The following is a 16,252-nucleotide window of genomic DNA, read 5'->3' as shown; positions in this document are numbered from 1 at the left end:
TGGATGTAAAATTATTATTAAACAGTTTATGTACAAGGTATGTAAGAAAAATAAAATCTACTTTTAATAAGATTACAAGGAGGCATAAGAATATGGATGTTTACCTACATTAAAGGTTAAAAAAAAATTTTGTTTTAAAGGTTTAAGCAAGTTTTACAATGTTAATTGTAAAGGAAATTCTGTGTGTAAAAAAAAAAAAAAAAAAAAAACATACTGGCTAAACTTAAAAGGGTATCATCCAGTTTTTCTGTGAACTGGACATTAAAATTAAAGCATGATAGATTTTTCTTAAAGCACCAACCTGCTCTTTAACAAAAATTATAAAAAGAGTCTGTAAAAGTCTTACCTTATAGTCAGACATTAAAATTAGATAGTGTCTATAAGATTTTATTAAAATTAAGTTTAACATTAATAGCACATTAATATAAAGATAAAATTTAACTTACCTGATATAAAATCATACCAAAAAAACATTGTCGGCCGGGCGCGGTGGCTCAAGCCTGTAATCCCAGCACTTTGGGAGGCCGAGACGGGCGGATCACAAGGTCAGGAGATCGAGACCATCCTGGCTAACACGGCGAAACCCCGTCTCTACTAAAAACACAAAAAATTCGCCGGGCGAGGTGGCGGCGCCTGTGGTCCCAGCTACTCGGGAGGCTGAGGTCACTGCACTCCAGCCTGGGCGACAGAGCGAGACTCCGTCTCAAAAAAAAAAAAAACACACAAAAAACAAAAAAAACAAAAAAAATTGTCAAATATACAATGGTATTTAGCTTTCTTAAGGCCCTAAGGTGGCCAGGTAAGTCACAAGGCCCCTCATCCCCAAGGCCACAGGGAGCAAGGGCGGTGAAGGCCACAAGAAGGCCCAAGACATTAAGGGGCAGGGCCGCAGCATCCCCTGGCCGGCGCTGAACAACAGTGGAGCAGAAGGCGTCACCATGTGGCCTAAAGCCCCAGAATATGCGGCAAAAATTATATACTTAATTTATCTTCCACTTTCCTTTCCCTCGGAACTAAAAGTCTTTTAGCACAGGTACCACCCCTAGAACTTCCAGTACACCAGCACCAGCCTGAAAAGCACATCCTCATCAAAAGATAGAAAAAGCTCAAGCCAGCCTGGGAAGAACTCTATTTTACACCGTTAACCACTGAGACTGCCGTCCGCACAGCTGAGAAAGAAAAAATGGACCCTCCATACTCAAGTCAAGAAAACATCTTCCTCTGAGAATTATGGGTTACTGTACTAGGATCAAGCCCTACTAAGTTAAAGAAAGATTAATTTTCATACACCTTTTATATTGCTTTCTTTATTCTGTTACTAGCTCCTTTTTTATTAATGTAACTAAGTCTGACTCACCTCAGACTATTGCTTTTAATGCTTGCTCTGTCATACCTTGTAGAAATGTAAAAGATCAACAGCTAGCCTTTTCACACAAATATTTATGTCGCAGCCCTCTAATTGACACAGTTATCCCGAGCACTCATTGTTGTAATGACCTGCAGCCAGGACCGATTTTCTGCTCCTATTGCCTGGCAACCTTGTAGTAAATAAGACTACATCCCATAAACTACCCAAGAGCAAAGTTAGACTTCCACAAAAAGGTTTGTGCAGATCTAAAACCCCTCATCTATTTCACTAAAAGGACTACCCCTTCTGTCAGCCTTGTCAATATAACCCTGTCCTTCTCTTTATCACCACCTCCACCTTAACTAACTCTAGACCTGCCCTTAGTCGCTTCTATGGTATAAAAATTAACATAAATAGGCTGGGCGTGGTGGCTCACGCCTGTAATCCCAGCACTTTGGGAGGCCAAGGCAGGTGGATCACCTAAGGTCAGGAGTTCGAGACCAGCCTGGCCAAGATGGTGAAACCCCATCTTTACTAAAAATACAAAAATTAGCCAGGTGTGGTGGTGGGCGCCTGTAATCCCAGCTACTCTGGAGGCTGAGACAGGAGAATCACTTGAACCTGGGAGGTGGAAGTTGCAGTGAGCAAAGATCACACCATTGCACTCCAGCCTGGGTAAAAGAGTGAAACTCTGTCTCAAAAAAAAAAAAAAAAAAAAAAACAGAAAAAAGAAAAGAAAATTTCACTCTCCACAGAAGTTACAGGAAGATATGTATCAGCGAGTGTGAGTGGTCATAACATGGTTAATTTGAATAAGTCATTTTATGACTTCTAGATGACACCCCACACACCTGTATTGATTCAGAATCACTGGACATCTTTCCAGCGAGAAGGGAATAAAATACTATTAACTGTGAAAATAAAATGTACCTACAAAACATGTTGTCATTAAGCAACATTTAGGAATTGAGATGTTTTACGTCCCTGATTATCTTGCTGTTGGTAATTTACGATCTTTTTATTCATGTAACTTAAGTATTTTTCCATTCACTAAATGGGACAGGAAGTTTTAACTCTTGCATTCAACACATTAATGAAATAGTCCTGCAGCTCGCATTTGTAAATCATGTTCCCAAAAGGATAAAAATGCATATCCAAAAAATGTTATAAGGATACTAAATGTCAACTCAAAAACTATGGGTAAGTCTTCTTGTTCTTCACTTTATGTGAGTAAAGGTTTTTTTATCTTATTTTATTTTTTTTGAGATAGAGTCTCACTCTGTCGCCCAGGCTATTGTGCAGTGGTGCGATCTCGGCTCACAGCGAGCTCTGCCTCCTGGGTTCAAGCCATTCTCCTGCCTTAGCCTCCCGAGTAGCTGGCACTACAGGCGCCCGCCACCACGCCCAGCTAATTTTTTTTTTTTTTGTATTTTTAGTAGAGATGGGGTTTCACCATGTTAGCCAGGATGGTCTCGATCTCCTGATCTTGTGATCCACCCGTCTTGGCCTCCCAAAGTGCTTGGATTACAGGCGTGAGCTATTGCACTTGCCCAAGTAAAGCTTATAATGAATGTTGTGAGAATGTTTTGGTTATCAATGAGAATACTTTAAAGAGAGTATGAGAGACAATATGGAGAAGAGATCCTAGGCAGCCCTAAGGGAATTACACAAGATGGTACCATGCCTCTGAGTCCCTCCGACTATGTTCTATATCTTCTTCTGTATTGTGTTCCAATCCCACAAAGCAGCAGCATTTTTCTATTTAACACTTCTTTTTTTTTTTTTTTTTAAATAATTTAATGTGGTATAAGTGTGATTTGGTTACATGTACAGATTGTGTAGAAGCTAAATCAGGGCTTTAGGGTATCCATCACTCAAATAGTATCCATTGTACCCATTAAGTAATTTCTCATCATCCACCCTCCATCACGTCTAAATTGTCTAAGATATTACAATTTCTTCTAAGATTCTGACACTTATCTGGGAATAGTAGTTGCTTATTAAATCAATATTTGCCATGGTGGTTGCGATGTTGACATTCCTGCAGGTGTGGAACAAGACTATCTGATTCTTGATAAATTATCTTGTATTCCATGATCCAACTTCCTTGCTAGGAAGTGATTATCATTTCACCTGTAGGTGCAGTGATAGCGTCTGCATGAAGACTGGAGATTATCTCTGAAACACAGTTGAGGACCAAGATAATTACAAAGTAATTAATGTGGATTCAGAGAGTTATCCATTGACAATGACATAAGTAGCTAGTAAAGTTTCTGTGATGGCCAAGAACACATTAAGTCTCAATGGATAGTAAGTAGAGAACAGTAAGCTCTAAGTTCTGAGATAATTAAGTGAAACTCACGGCTATCATGAAAACTTGGTTAACATGAAATTCTTATTTCAACAAAGTGCATATCCTTTCCATTTATGAGAACTCTGAGGAATAACAAACTTGGAGAGAAAGAAATAGTATGGCAGGAGTAGAAAGATGTGGAATAGAAGGGAAGCCATAGCATATTTGTCAAAAAAAATAAACTTTTCCTCTGTTGTCTGTCACACAACAATAATCAATATGGAATAATTCTGTGACCAGATATGCGGGGTGTTTTCTACCCACACCAAGCAATCCTCCAGTGGATACAAGCTGGGGGTCCTCCAGTTCAACTCAGTCATTATCTACCCGCAGATAGCATCACATCCCCCAGTTTGAGGACTCAGTCACCAAAACTGATGCTCCCATTTCTGATGCCAATCAAAGCCCCAGAGCCTCTGCTTTTGACTGATGAACTATAAACCAGGAATCCCATGGACCCCCCATGACCAGATTTGATTAATTTGATAGAGCGGCACATAAAACTCAGGGAAAATAATTTACTGGTTAATTATAAATAGTACAAAAGATGCAGATAGAGATGCATAGGGTAAAGTATGAGAAAAGCGCTTGGAGCTTCCATGCCCTCTTGCAAAGACTGAAGGTGTCTTAAACAACAGGGCCTTTATTATAACACAAATCAGGGCAATAGGCGGCAGGCTGTCTGAGATTCATGACTGGCAGGCTGGAAAATTCCATCTTAAGAATTCTGTGAGATCCAAAAGATCCCTGAAAAAGGCAGTCCATCTTTTCAGGTTATCAGAAGAGTCCTCTGTGCCAAAAATGTGTCAGTTTCATGGCCTAACTCATCAGAGAGAAAGAAATGAGAATAGAGTGAGTACTGAGGATACTAAAAAATCCCTCTGTTGAATGAAACAAAATCAAAGTTACTTCTGGATCACGATGAGTTAGGCGAATGATGTACTGTGGGCACCTGCCAAGTGGTAAAGGTGAAATGCTTTTTAGAAGAGAACTGTCAGTCACAGAAGTCTAGCAAGAGACCTGGGCAGGTTGAAAAATACTATGTGGTTCCCACATACCTGGAATGTATGCAGCTATTTGATGTATGGCACATTCAATTTAGGCAGATGGCATCCTCATAAGGGGTCTCCTCCAGTGTTAAACTGAAGAAGAAATAATATTGCCTCCACATCTGTGGTATTTTCCTCATGTAAATATTCTGGTAACCAATGAGAGATGATGAAGGCTTTCTCACATTCATTGCACTCAAAAGGCACTTCTTCAGTGGTAGCACTCTTTTATGTAAAGAAGCTAGCATTCCAGCTAAAGAACATTCCCCATTTGCCACACTCATAACACCTTGATCCAGTGTGAACTCTCTCGCCTTGAAGGAGCAAAAAGCCTGCGCAAGAGAATTCCCAAAATTTGCTTCACTTACAAAACCTCATTCCAGTATGAACTCTCTGATGGCGACGGAACGAAGAACTGTGGCGAAATGATTTTCCACAATCAATGCATTCATATGGCCTTTCTCCAGTGTGAACTCTCAAGTGTTTAATAAGGCTGGAGTTTTCAGCAAAGGATTTCTTACATTCACTGCACTCATAAGGCCTTTCTCCAGTGTGAACTCTCAGATGTATAATAAGGCTAGATCTTCGGCTAAAGGATTTCCCACACTGCCCACACTCATGCCTTTCTCCAGTATGAACTCGCTGATGGTGAATGAGGTTGGACCTTAAGCTAAAGGATTTTCCACATTCACTACATTCATAAGGCCTTTCTCTAGTGTGAACTCTCTGATGCTGCAAGAGTGAAGAGCTTCGGCGAAATGATTTTCCACACTCACCACATTCATAAGGCCTTTCTCCTGTGTGAACTCTCAAGTGTTTAATAAGACTGGAGTTTTCAGCAAAGGATCTCCCACATTCACTGCACTCATAAGGCCTCTCTCCAGTGTGAATCCTCCTGTGTTTAATGAGACTAGATGTATAAGCAAAGGACTTCCCACATTCATTGCATTCATAACGCTTTGCTCCAGAGTGAACTTTCCTGTGGTTAATGAGACCGGACTTTTCAGCAAAGCCTTTCCCACATTCAATACACTCATAAGGCTTTTCTCTAGTGTGAAGCGTCTGATGCTGCAAGAGTGAAGAGCTTTGGTGAAATGATTTTCCACACTCACTGCATTCATAGGTCTTTTGCCCAGTATGCAATCTCTCACGAATATGGAGTGTAGGGTTTTGGTGAAATAAATTCCCATATTTGCTGCACTCATAAGGTCTTTCTCCAGTGCGAACATTCCTGTGTTTGTGATCTCTTCTGGGTTCAGTGAGGCAGGACTTGTTCTTTAATAATTTCCTATATTCCCCACACTCATAAGGCCTTTCTCCACTATGACCTCCCTGGTCTTTGTATATATGTATACAAGTGCTCTGCTTAGAAGGTGCTGCCTCATCTTCCCCTCCATGCCAACAACCTAAAAGCAAAGAAACGCTGGTGAGGTACATGTTGACTTTGTTGAGTATGCAGTCTACCTACAACAGTAACTGACAAACAAAAAAACTAGTCTATGGAGTTATCTGCACGCATAGGGAGTTGGGTTCAGGTTGAGGTTGGGGCTGCTTAGCATTATCACAGATATAGGAGGCCTCATGTTGTCAAGGGCATGACTAAATGAGGCAACAGACAGAATAACGGCAGGGTCTATAACTCCTTCATTTGCAAACAACTTGCCTGTGGGACCTTATTTGCTGATGACATGTGAGTACTATAAAAAGAATATGTCCAGGCCACCACAACATGACTAGAGCACGACATCCTTTAGTCAGGGACTGTTAAGAATGAGTATATACATGGCCAAGAAACGTGGCTCATGCCTCTAATCCCAGCACTTTGGGAGGCCGACGCGGGTGGATCACAAGGTCAGGAGTTTGAGACCAGCCTGGTCAACACGGCAAAACCCCTTCTCTACTAAAAACAAAAAAGTTAGCCAGGCATGGTGGCGTGCGCCTGTAATCCCAGCTACTCAGGAGGCTGAAGCAGGAGAATCACTCGAACCTGGGAGGCGGAGGTTGCAGTGAGCCTAGTCCAGCGTGGGCAACAGAGCAAGAATCTGTCTCAAGAAAAAAAAAAAAAAAAAAAAAAAAAAAGGATATATACTTCATAGAGGCAGGGCGTGGTGGCTCACACCTGTAATCCCAGCACTTTGGGAGGCCAAGTGGGGTGGATCACCTGAGGTCAGGAGTTCAAGACCAGTCTTGCCAACATGGCAAAACCCTATCTTTACTAAAAATACCCAAAAAATTAGCTGGATGTGGTGGTGGGCCCCTGTAATCCTAGCTACTTGGGAAGCTGAGGTAGAATTGTTTGAACCTGGGAGGCGGAGGTTGTAGTGAGCTGAGATCACATTATTGCACTCCAGCCTGGGAAACAAGAGTGAAACTCCATCTCAAAAGAAAAAAAAGAATGGGTATATACTTCATAATACAAAATACATGAGTCAATATTGAAGACCACTGCAGACAGAGCAGTGAGAAAAATAGGTGAGATGTGGAGTCCGGATATATGAAAATTAGTCCTGGGTTGAATGTAACAGCAGAAGCGACAAGGTGTAGGACTAATAAATTGGCACTCTCAATAATGGGGAAGGAAAGACATAAAGTGGGGCTACTTCTATTGGCACGGAAATATTGTCAAATAGAAGAGGTATATGGCATAATTTGAATAGAGCCCTGATGTCATGACCTCACTCACATGCTATTCTTCAGAAGAAAGCTGCCCCAAGTCCTTGCTAAGGCTGGACTCATTTACATCTTAGGGACAACCATGGGCTCTTCATTTCACCACCAAGATGAGCAACTACATGGAAACTCGATCATGTTAAGTACTAAGAGAAACATAGGACAGATGAACAGCCAATACTGGCTCAGAACAACTCTGCATTTGATATTCCACAGGAAAGGAAACTAAATATTATAAAAAGAATTCCTTCCTATAAATTTTTAGAGATAAGGACCTGCTGTGTTGGCCAGGGTGGCCTCAAACTCCTGGGATCTGAGTAGCCTCTGAAGAGCTGGGATGACAGGTATTATTGTGCCTGATGAAATACTACAAAAAGAATTTTGAAGTAGGGTATTGCAAGAACAGGCTGTGGTTCATGTACATAATGACCATGTCAGTGCCGGCAATTTGTGACATGAACAAATGTGAGCTAGAGGAAGGAAATGGAACTTGAGAAAAACAGAAGCCTTGGATCTGCACAGTCACCCAGACAGGCAGAGGACAACCAAGGTGGGATACATTAGGGTGACTTTAAGACTCCTGACCCTGACTCCTTCTCTGGAAGCCTGCAACAAAGCAGGCTGGAGCTGCTTAAGGAAAGGAGAGTAAGTACACCTCAGTCCAACCAACAACAGAACCTCTCCAGAGAACTGGAGAATGAAGCTGTATCCATGGTCCTGATGTGAGAAAGCGATAAGGCATAAAGGAGAGGGGCAGAGACTAACTCAGGTCACAGGTGAATATGAGTACCTTACCCAGGGAGGATATAAGTGTCAAGGTCTCCAGCATCACGTCATGGTACAGGCATCTCTGAGCCTCATTAAGAAGACTCCATTCCTCCAGGGAAAAGTTTACAGCCACGTCTTCAAAGGTCACACTGCTCTGTCATGATGGGGATAGATGAAACCACAAATGGCCCCTATGCTGAAGACCCACAATCCACTTCCCCAACATATCTACCCTTGCCCATCCTCCTCCCAGGATCCCCAACTCAGAAGAGAAACTTTGCCCACTAGTGCCACTATGTCCTCATGGGACCATTAATCATGACACATAGCCATCAGCAACAAGACGCAGATAAGCAAACAGGTATCTCTGCTGTGGTCCTGAAATAAAGGGTTTCATCCTCTCCTTTCTAGCAATTCCCCTGGTAGAGCAAAGGTCACGTGAATCCCAATGCAGTGCCTGAGGCCTTTCAAACATAATCTTTATGTACATACACATCCTTCACATCTTTGGACACCACAGACACATGCCAATTGCCGCCACTACCTAACTGCCCACACCATAGGCCTCTCTCTGGTCTTGCCAGAAGTTAAAGTATTTTAATCACCCTTTCTTCTACTGGTAAGAGTAGGAGTCTCACCCTAGGGTTATGGTGATGGCCAAACACACAACACCTGACGCTGAACACAAGTCATCAAGAAAGTTCATTAATCAAATATGCTCACAGCTTGAAAGAAGAGGACACCACTCACCACAGACAGCCACATGGGGGTTGAACTATGCATAAGAGAGAGCGGCCAGGTGCGGTGGTGCACACCTGTAATCCCAGCACTTTGGGAGGCCGAGGCAGGTGGATCACCTGAGGTCAGGAGTTCGAGACCAGCCTGAACAACAAGGTGTAACCCCGTCTCTACTAAAATACAAAAATTAGCCGGATGTGGTGGCATGCACCTGTAGTCCCAGCTACTCAGGAGGCTGAGACAGGAGAATCTCTCGAACCCGGGAGATGGAGGTTGCAGTAAGCCCAGATGGCGCCACTGCCTCCAGCCTGGGCAATGGAGCGAGACTCTGTCTCAAAAAAGAAAAGACAGAGAGTGCAACCAGGGACTGTGGTATGTAAGCTTTGCTCAATCAAGAGGGTGTGATAGTCCCTGATTCCCTTAAAAGAATGCAACTGGCTTGTTTTTATTTTTAATTTTTGAGACAGGGTCTTGCTCTGTCACTCCTGCTGGAGTGTAGTGGCACAATCACAGCCCACTGCAGCCTGAACTCACTGGGTTCCAGCAATCCTCCCACCTCAGCCTCCTAAGTAGCTGGGACCACAGGTGTGTGACACCACACCCAGCTGCAATTGGCTTGTTTGAATCTCTGCGGGTAGAAATCAAATTGAAACCTGCTACAAATAAATAATAACCAGGAACTCTGCCTAGTCCTCTTGATTAGAAGGGTAGTTAGGCTAGGACACATTATCCAAAAGAGCAGAGTGGGGAGGGGGATTTGCACTCAGACCATTTGAGGTATCACCAGACATAAAGGTAGCACATGATACTGGCCTTAACTTTAGGGCTTATACCATAATGTGGCTGACATCATCCACAGTAGTCTTGGTAAATTAAAAAGGAATCCAAAATTACCACAGAATTCTAATGTTTCTCAATAGCAGTGGTAGCCCCAAATCATTCTTTGAACCCCTCCATGCATAAATCCACAGACAAAAAGAACCACTAGCATTTTCAGATATTTATGGTGCTATTCCACTTCCGTGCTGCATTTGCTATCCTCAGAAACTATGACTTTTTATTTATTATTTTTTGAGACGGAGTTTCACTCTTGTTGCTCAGGCTGGAGAGCAATGGCGCGATCTCGGCTCACCGCAACCTCCACCTCCCAGGTTTAAGTGATTCTCCTACCTCAGCCTCCCGAGTAGCTGGGATTAGAGGCATGTGCCACCACGCCTGGCTAATTTTATACTTTTTAGTAGAGTCAGGGTTTCTCCATGTTGGTCAGGCTGGTCTTGAACTCCTGGCCTCAAGTGATCCACCCGCCTCAGCCTCCCAAAGTGCTGGGATTACAGGTGTGAGCCACCATGCCCAGCTGACTTTTTTTTGAGACAGAGTCTGGCTCTGCCACCCAGGCTGGAGTGCAGTGGCCGGCTCTCAGCTCACTGCAAGCTCCGCCTCCCGGGTTCACGCCATTCTCCTGCCTCAGCCTCCCGAGTAGTTGGGACTACAGGCGCCCGCCACCGCGCCCGGCTAGTTTTTTGTATTTTTTAGCAGAGACGGGGTTTCACCGTGTTAGCCAGGATGGTCTCGATCTCCTGACCTCGTGATCCGCCCGTCTCGGCCTCCCAAAGTGCTGGGATTACAGGCTTGAGCCACCGCGCCCGGCCTGACTTTTTTTTTTGAGACAGAGTTTCACTTTTGTCGCCCAGGCTGGCGTGCAATGACGCAATCTCGGTTCACTGCAACCTCTGCCTCCCAGGTTCAAGTGATTCTCCTGTCTCAGCCCCCGAATAGCTGGGATTACAGGTGCCTGCCACCATGTCAGCTACTTTTTGTGTATTTTTAGTAGAGATGGGGTTTCACCACGTTGTCGATGCTGATCTCGAACCCCCGACCTCACGTTATCTGCCCACCTTGGCCTCCCAAAGTGCGGGGATTACAGGTGTGAGCCACTATCCCGGCACCTATGACTTTCTTCTGTCCACCTAACCCCATTCAAAGCCCAGAACCATTGGTCATCAATCTCGGGCATAGTGACTCTCAGAAGGTGACCATATTTGCCTCCATATCTGGTACCAGGCTAAATGAAACACCCCAGGCCACACCAAAGTCATCTCAAAATCTTGGTGAGGCCACAAAGTAGCCAATAAACACAAGCTCCGGCCTGAGTGTCATCTTCCCTCAGCTACTCCTATGCGTCGGCAAGCATCTCAAGTCTATTCATTCCTTGGAAGCATTATGTCACTTGCCAAACTAGGCTGTCAGATATATCCTCCCTTTCCAGTCTGGCCAAGATGGTGAAACCCCGTCTCTACTAAAAATGCAAAAATTAGCCGGATGTGGTGGCAGGCGCCTATAATCCCAGCTACTTAGGAGGCTGAGGCAGGAGAATCATTTGAACCCAGGAGGCAGAGGTTGCAGTGAGCCGAGATCGCACCACTGCACTCTAGTCTGGGTGACAGAGCAAAACTCTGTCCCAAGAAAAAAAAAAAAAAAAAAGAAGAAACAGATATACCCTCCCTTCATGGCCATTTACCTCCCTCACCTGTGTTTCTGAAATCCAATACCATCGCCAGGTACACAAGCAGGAAACCCAATCCCCACTTCCTGTCCAACAGTGTCATCAACATAATCTGAAGGTTGTACCTTCCAAATGTGAGCCATGACTCAATCATCTCGGTCCACACAGTAGTCACCATATATTAGATACCTCCAATATCAACCCTTCCCCAGATATTTGCATCTATGTGTCCAGCTGCCCATTTGATAGCTCCATTAAGTAGTATCTAATACATTTTAGAATCTTAACATGGCTGTGATATTGAGAAATATATATTTGGTCATCTCCTTTTCTGGCATGCAACTCCTAAAATTCACGAAATTCTCAAATTTAAGTGAGTTTCAATGGTAATGAGTTGAATGATGGTTGGTAACCCCTAGATAACTTCAGGATGGAGACTGGTCAGGGAAAAGACTATGTTGGGATTCGAGTTTTGGAAAGTTCAGCCCCCACCGCAATCTCCAGAAAAGGGAGAGGGGGCCAAGGGTTAAGCTGATCAGCATTGGCCAATGATTTAATTAATCGTGCCTATGTAACAAAGCCTTGATAAAACCCCATAAAGACAGGGTTTGGGGAGCTTCCAAATAGCCAAACACATGGAAGTTCCTGGATGGTGGTGTGCCTGAAGATCATAAAAGCTCCGGGTCCCTTCCCCTTATGCACCTCTTCATCTGTAAACTTTGTAATAAACATTCTTTAAAATAAACTGGCAAATTAAAGCGTCTCCTGAGGTTTTGTGACTGGCTCTAGCAATTTAATGGAAGTCGAGGAACCTGATTTATAGCAAGTCAGTCAAAAGACAGGTTAAAAAAAAAAAAAAAGAAAAACACATCCCGGGGCTTGTGATTGGCATCGAAAGGGGTTGGTGGACAGTCCCATGGGTCTGAGACTTCACCTGTGGGATCTGATGTCCACTGGAGAACTACTTGGTGTATGAGGAAAACCATCCACACATATCTAGTCACAGAAGTACTCTGTGTTGATTGTTGTGGGGGAGAGCAAAGCAAAAGCAATTTGTGTTTTGTTCCACTCAGAATGGCCACAACAAACCTCCTGATAGCCTCAGTGAATATTACACCTGCTATCAACTTGCTCATCTCAGTTGATGGAGCTCCCATTGCCACAGCTGCTAAGACTAAAAACTCAGGGGTGTTTCCTGAATCCTCTCAAACTCTCACTGTTCCCATTTAAAAATTGAATTGCCGGGCTGGGCATGATGGCTCAAGCCTGTAATCTGTAATCCCAGCACTTTGGGAGGCCGAGGCAGGTGGATCACCAGGTCAGGAGTTCGAGGCCAGCCTGGCTAAAACGGTGACACCCCATCTCTACTAAAGATACAAAAATTAGCCAGGCGTGGAGGCGCGCGCCTGTAATCCCAGCTATGGGAGGCTGAGGCAGGAGAATTGCTTGAACCCGAGAGGCAGAGGTTGTAGTGAACCAAGATTCCACCACTGCACTCCAGCCTGGGCGACAGGTCCAGACTCTGTCTTGGAAAAAAAAAAAATTGACTTGCCCCTCTAAAAAACACAAATCCAGATCTAGCTACATTGCCTAAGCCACAACTCTAGTCCATTAATCCTTACCTCGACTAGGGCAGTAGCTTCCAGTTTGATCTTCCTCCTCCCTCAACCCCACAGTCTGTTGTCCACTCTGTAACCAGACAGAGCCTATTAAGAAATTGGTAACATCACCTCACCCCTCCAGTTTCCCTTCTAAGTAAGTAAGTGCACATCCCAGTATCAGCTCCTGGGTGAACCTTCCACACGTGTTACATTAGTTGATAGACATGGCAATAACTCCCCATAACCTATATCACTGATGTAGAGTTGGGGTTTGAGGTTTTTCCAAGATCCCCAGATCGAAGGACTGGAGAAAGGCACTTAAGTGTCCTAGAATGTGCGGTGGTTCCTGCCTGTCATCCCAGCACTTTGGGAAGCTGAAGCAGGATGACTGCTTGAGCCCAAGGGTTTGAGACTAGCCTGGTCAACATGGCGAAATTCCATCTCTACTAAAAATACAAAAAGCCAGTTACTTGGGAGACTGAGATGAGAGGCTCTCCTAAGCCCAGGGAGGAAGAGGCTATGCTGCGCCCTGATCGCGTCACCGCAATCCAGCCTGGGTGTCAGAGTGAGAATCTGTCGCCCCCAAAAAAAATTTTAAAAAGACGCCAAGATCTAGACATGGGGGTGAGGATGAGGGACTAGAGCATCCCCTACTTCCTTCTGTGGGTTCCCTAAGTGATTCCATAGCCATGAGGTGTGCCAAAAGGCAGGGCTTTCACAAATGTGTCCGTGCTCAGATTTGATATACTCAGGCTTCTCTGTAAGCTTTTTTTGGCCCTGCCGCCAGATGATCTTGTGGCCCAGTGCTCAATGTCACCTCTTAATGATTCAACCTCTCAGAGCCTCAATATCCTCATCACCGCCTTCAACTCTGTACTTCCTTTGAACATCTTTTGGGAATCCTAACTCTAACACAGATTTCCTTTGTTCAAAACTGTCCATGGCTTCTAGCGACCTCAAAATCAAAGGTCAACCCTCAGCCTGGTACTGAAGAAACAACTCTGCCTCGGCCAGGCGCGGTGGCTCACGCCTGTACTCCCAGCACTTTGGAAGGCCAAGGCGGGCGGATCACCTGAGGTCAGCAGTTCGAGACCAGCCCAGCCAACATGATGAAACCCCGTGGTGGCACACGCCTGTAATCCCAGCTACTCGGGAGGCTGAGGCAGGAGAATCGCTTGAACCCGGGAGACGGAAGTTGCAGTGAGCCAAGATCGCGCCACTGCACTCCAGCCTGGGCGACAGGGTGAGACTCCGTCTCAAAAAAGAAAAAAAAAAAAGAAATAACTGCGGCTCACTCTTCGTTCCCGGTAGACACAAGATGTCCCCGTGTTCCGCATTCTCCTGCCTCTGTCGCGCCTGCAGGCCTTTGCCCGTGCCGGACCCTCGGCCAGTCTCGCTCTGACGACCGCATCAATTGGGTGTCGGAAACGGGGATCCCACCCGCCGGCGCCTCTCTGTCCCTGACAGAGGCCTGGGCTGCAGGGACGCGAGGAGGCGCCCCTAACGATCAGGGGCCTCAGGGTCCGGGTGGGTGAGGCCCGGAGGTCGCAGCGCTCACCTGAGCGGGGTCCCTCAGAGCAGCCGCTGCAGCCATGACTCTGTTGGCGGGCGGGGGGACGTGGGCTCGGCGGTGTTCCTGTGGTTGTCCTGTCCCGGGCTGCGACCAGTGGCGTCGCCGAGCCTCAGATCCGCCTGTGCGCTATGGCCACAACCACTCCTCCCGAGCTCGTCCAGACCCAGAACCTCCACTGGCCTCACAGGCCAAAATGGCTGCCACGGCTAGGACGCCGGAAGTCTCGGCTTGACTTTACGTGCCCCCGCAATGGCGTGTCTTCTCTGAAGCTTCATTGGCTCAGTCACACTTCCATTCCACAGGGCGGATTCTGGGTAATGTAGTTCCCAGAGATGGGCAGCGCTGAAGGTGACTTTCTTCCGACTTTCGGAAGGGCCAAGCTCCACTGCGAGGGGCGCTAGAAAATGGCGACTCCAGGTCCAGATGCCGAGGAGGGTCTCCCATCTTAGAAGAGGCCATACACACATTTCTGGGGGTATTCTGTGCAACTGATTGCCCGCGTGTTTGGAGGCTTCTTATTTCAGAATTTGTGATGCTCGGCTTCTTTTTTTTTTTTTTTTTTAAAGACAGTTCTCTCTGTCACTCAGGCTGGAGTGCAGTGGTGTGATCTTGGCTCACTGCAGCCTATGCCTCCCGGCTTCAAGCGATTCTCGTGCCTCAACCACCCGAGTACCTGGGATTACAGGCGTGCGCCACCACACCCGGCTAATTTTTGTATTTTTAGTAGAGACAGGGTTTCCTCATGTTGGCCAGGCTGGTCTCGAACTTCCGTCCTCAAATGATCCGCCTGCTACGGTCTACCGAAATGCTAGGATTATAGGCGTGAACCACCGTGCTCAGCCCATTAGCAACACTTTTATTTATGCTATATCTTTAACCTATAGATTCCTCTAGAAATCTGATATCAACGTCAAAGAGAGAATAAGACAAATGCTATTATCTATTATGTTACAGGACAATGGCTGCGGTGTTCAAACATGGAGTTTGTATGCACAGGGTGCTTTTACACTGAGATATTTCAAGTGCCTTAAATCCATGAGTTCACCTCTTTGCTGGCAAGTGCTCATCATTGTCAGTGGCATTGGAATCAGAGCAACTCCATCTTGAAAATGGCTGGATAAAATAAGGCTGAGAACTGTTCGGCTGCATTCCCAGGTTAGGCATTCTTAGTCACAGGATGAGACAGGAGGTTGGCACAAGATGTGGGTCACAAAGACCCTGCTGATAAAACAGGATGCAGTAAAGAAGCTGGCTAAGGCCGGGCGCGGTGGCTCAAGCCTGTAATCCCAGCACTTTGGGAGGCCGAGGCGGGTGGATCACGAGGTCAGGAGATTGAGACTATCCTGGCTAACATGGTGAAACCCCGTCTCTACTAAAAATACAAAAAACTAGCCGGGCGTGATGGCGGGCGCCTGTAGTCTCAGCTACTTGGGAGGCTGAGGCGGGAGAATGGCGTGAACCCGGGAGGCGGAGCTTGCAGTGAGCCGAGATCACGCCACTGCACTCCAGCCTGGGAGACACAGCGAGACTCCGTCTCAAAAAAAAAAAAAAAAAAAAAAAAAGAAGCTGGCTAAAACGCACCAAAACTAAGATGGTGATGAAAGTGACCTCTGGTCATCTTCACTGCTCATTATATGCTAATTATAATG

At 45.5% G+C, this 16,252-nt stretch overlaps 1 protein-coding gene across 4 annotated transcripts; it reads right to left on the bottom strand.

Annotated features, from left to right (window-relative positions):
* Nucleotides 1-2,595: 2,595 nt before the first annotated feature.
* Nucleotides 2,596-15,853, bottom strand: ZNF586 (zinc finger protein 586). Of its 4 annotated transcripts, XM_050768687.1 has the most exons (4): nucleotides 14,589-15,853; nucleotides 13,052-13,118; nucleotides 8,216-8,342; nucleotides 2,596-6,156 (listed from the first exon to the last, which is right to left on the bottom strand). In XM_050768687.1, the coding sequence occupies exons 3-4, from the start codon at nucleotides 8,247-8,249 to the stop codon at nucleotides 5,111-5,113; spliced, it is 1,080 nt and encodes a 359-aa protein (XP_050624644.1). In that variant the 5' UTR covers nucleotides 8,250-8,342; nucleotides 13,052-13,118; nucleotides 14,589-15,853; the 3' UTR covers nucleotides 2,596-5,110. The 4 variants fall into 4 exon arrangements, with proteins under 4 accessions (XP_050624644.1, XP_050624643.1, XP_050624646.1 ...); XM_050768686.1 differs by lacking the exon at nucleotides 13,052-13,118; XM_050768689.1 differs by lacking the exon at nucleotides 13,052-13,118 and having other exon boundaries at nucleotides 8,216-8,337.
* Nucleotides 15,854-16,252: the final 399 nt, after the last annotated feature.

This window comes from Macaca thibetana, chromosome 19 (genome assembly GCF_024542745.1).
Source record: "Macaca thibetana thibetana isolate TM-01 chromosome 19, ASM2454274v1, whole genome shotgun sequence".
In the NCBI taxonomy this organism is placed as follows: domain Eukaryota; kingdom Metazoa; phylum Chordata; class Mammalia; order Primates; family Cercopithecidae; genus Macaca; species Macaca thibetana.
Note: the sequence above shows the minus strand (reverse complement) of the source record. Positions and strands in the feature narration are given on the sequence as shown.

Excerpts from the sequence above, each read along its gene's own strand:
- ZNF586 (XM_050768686.1), bottom strand. The coding sequence starts at position 14,624 with ATGGCTGCAGCGGCTGCTCTGAGGGACCCCGCTCAG. Across the intron at positions 8,343-14,588 it reads CTCTGAGGGACCCCGCTCAG|AGCAGTGTGACCTTTGAAGA; the intron begins GTGAGCGCTGCG and ends CCATCATGACAG. Across the intron at positions 6,157-8,215 it reads GACACTTATATCCTCCCTGG|GTTGTTGGCATGGAGGGGAA; the intron begins GTAAGGTACTCA and ends CTTTGCTTTTAG.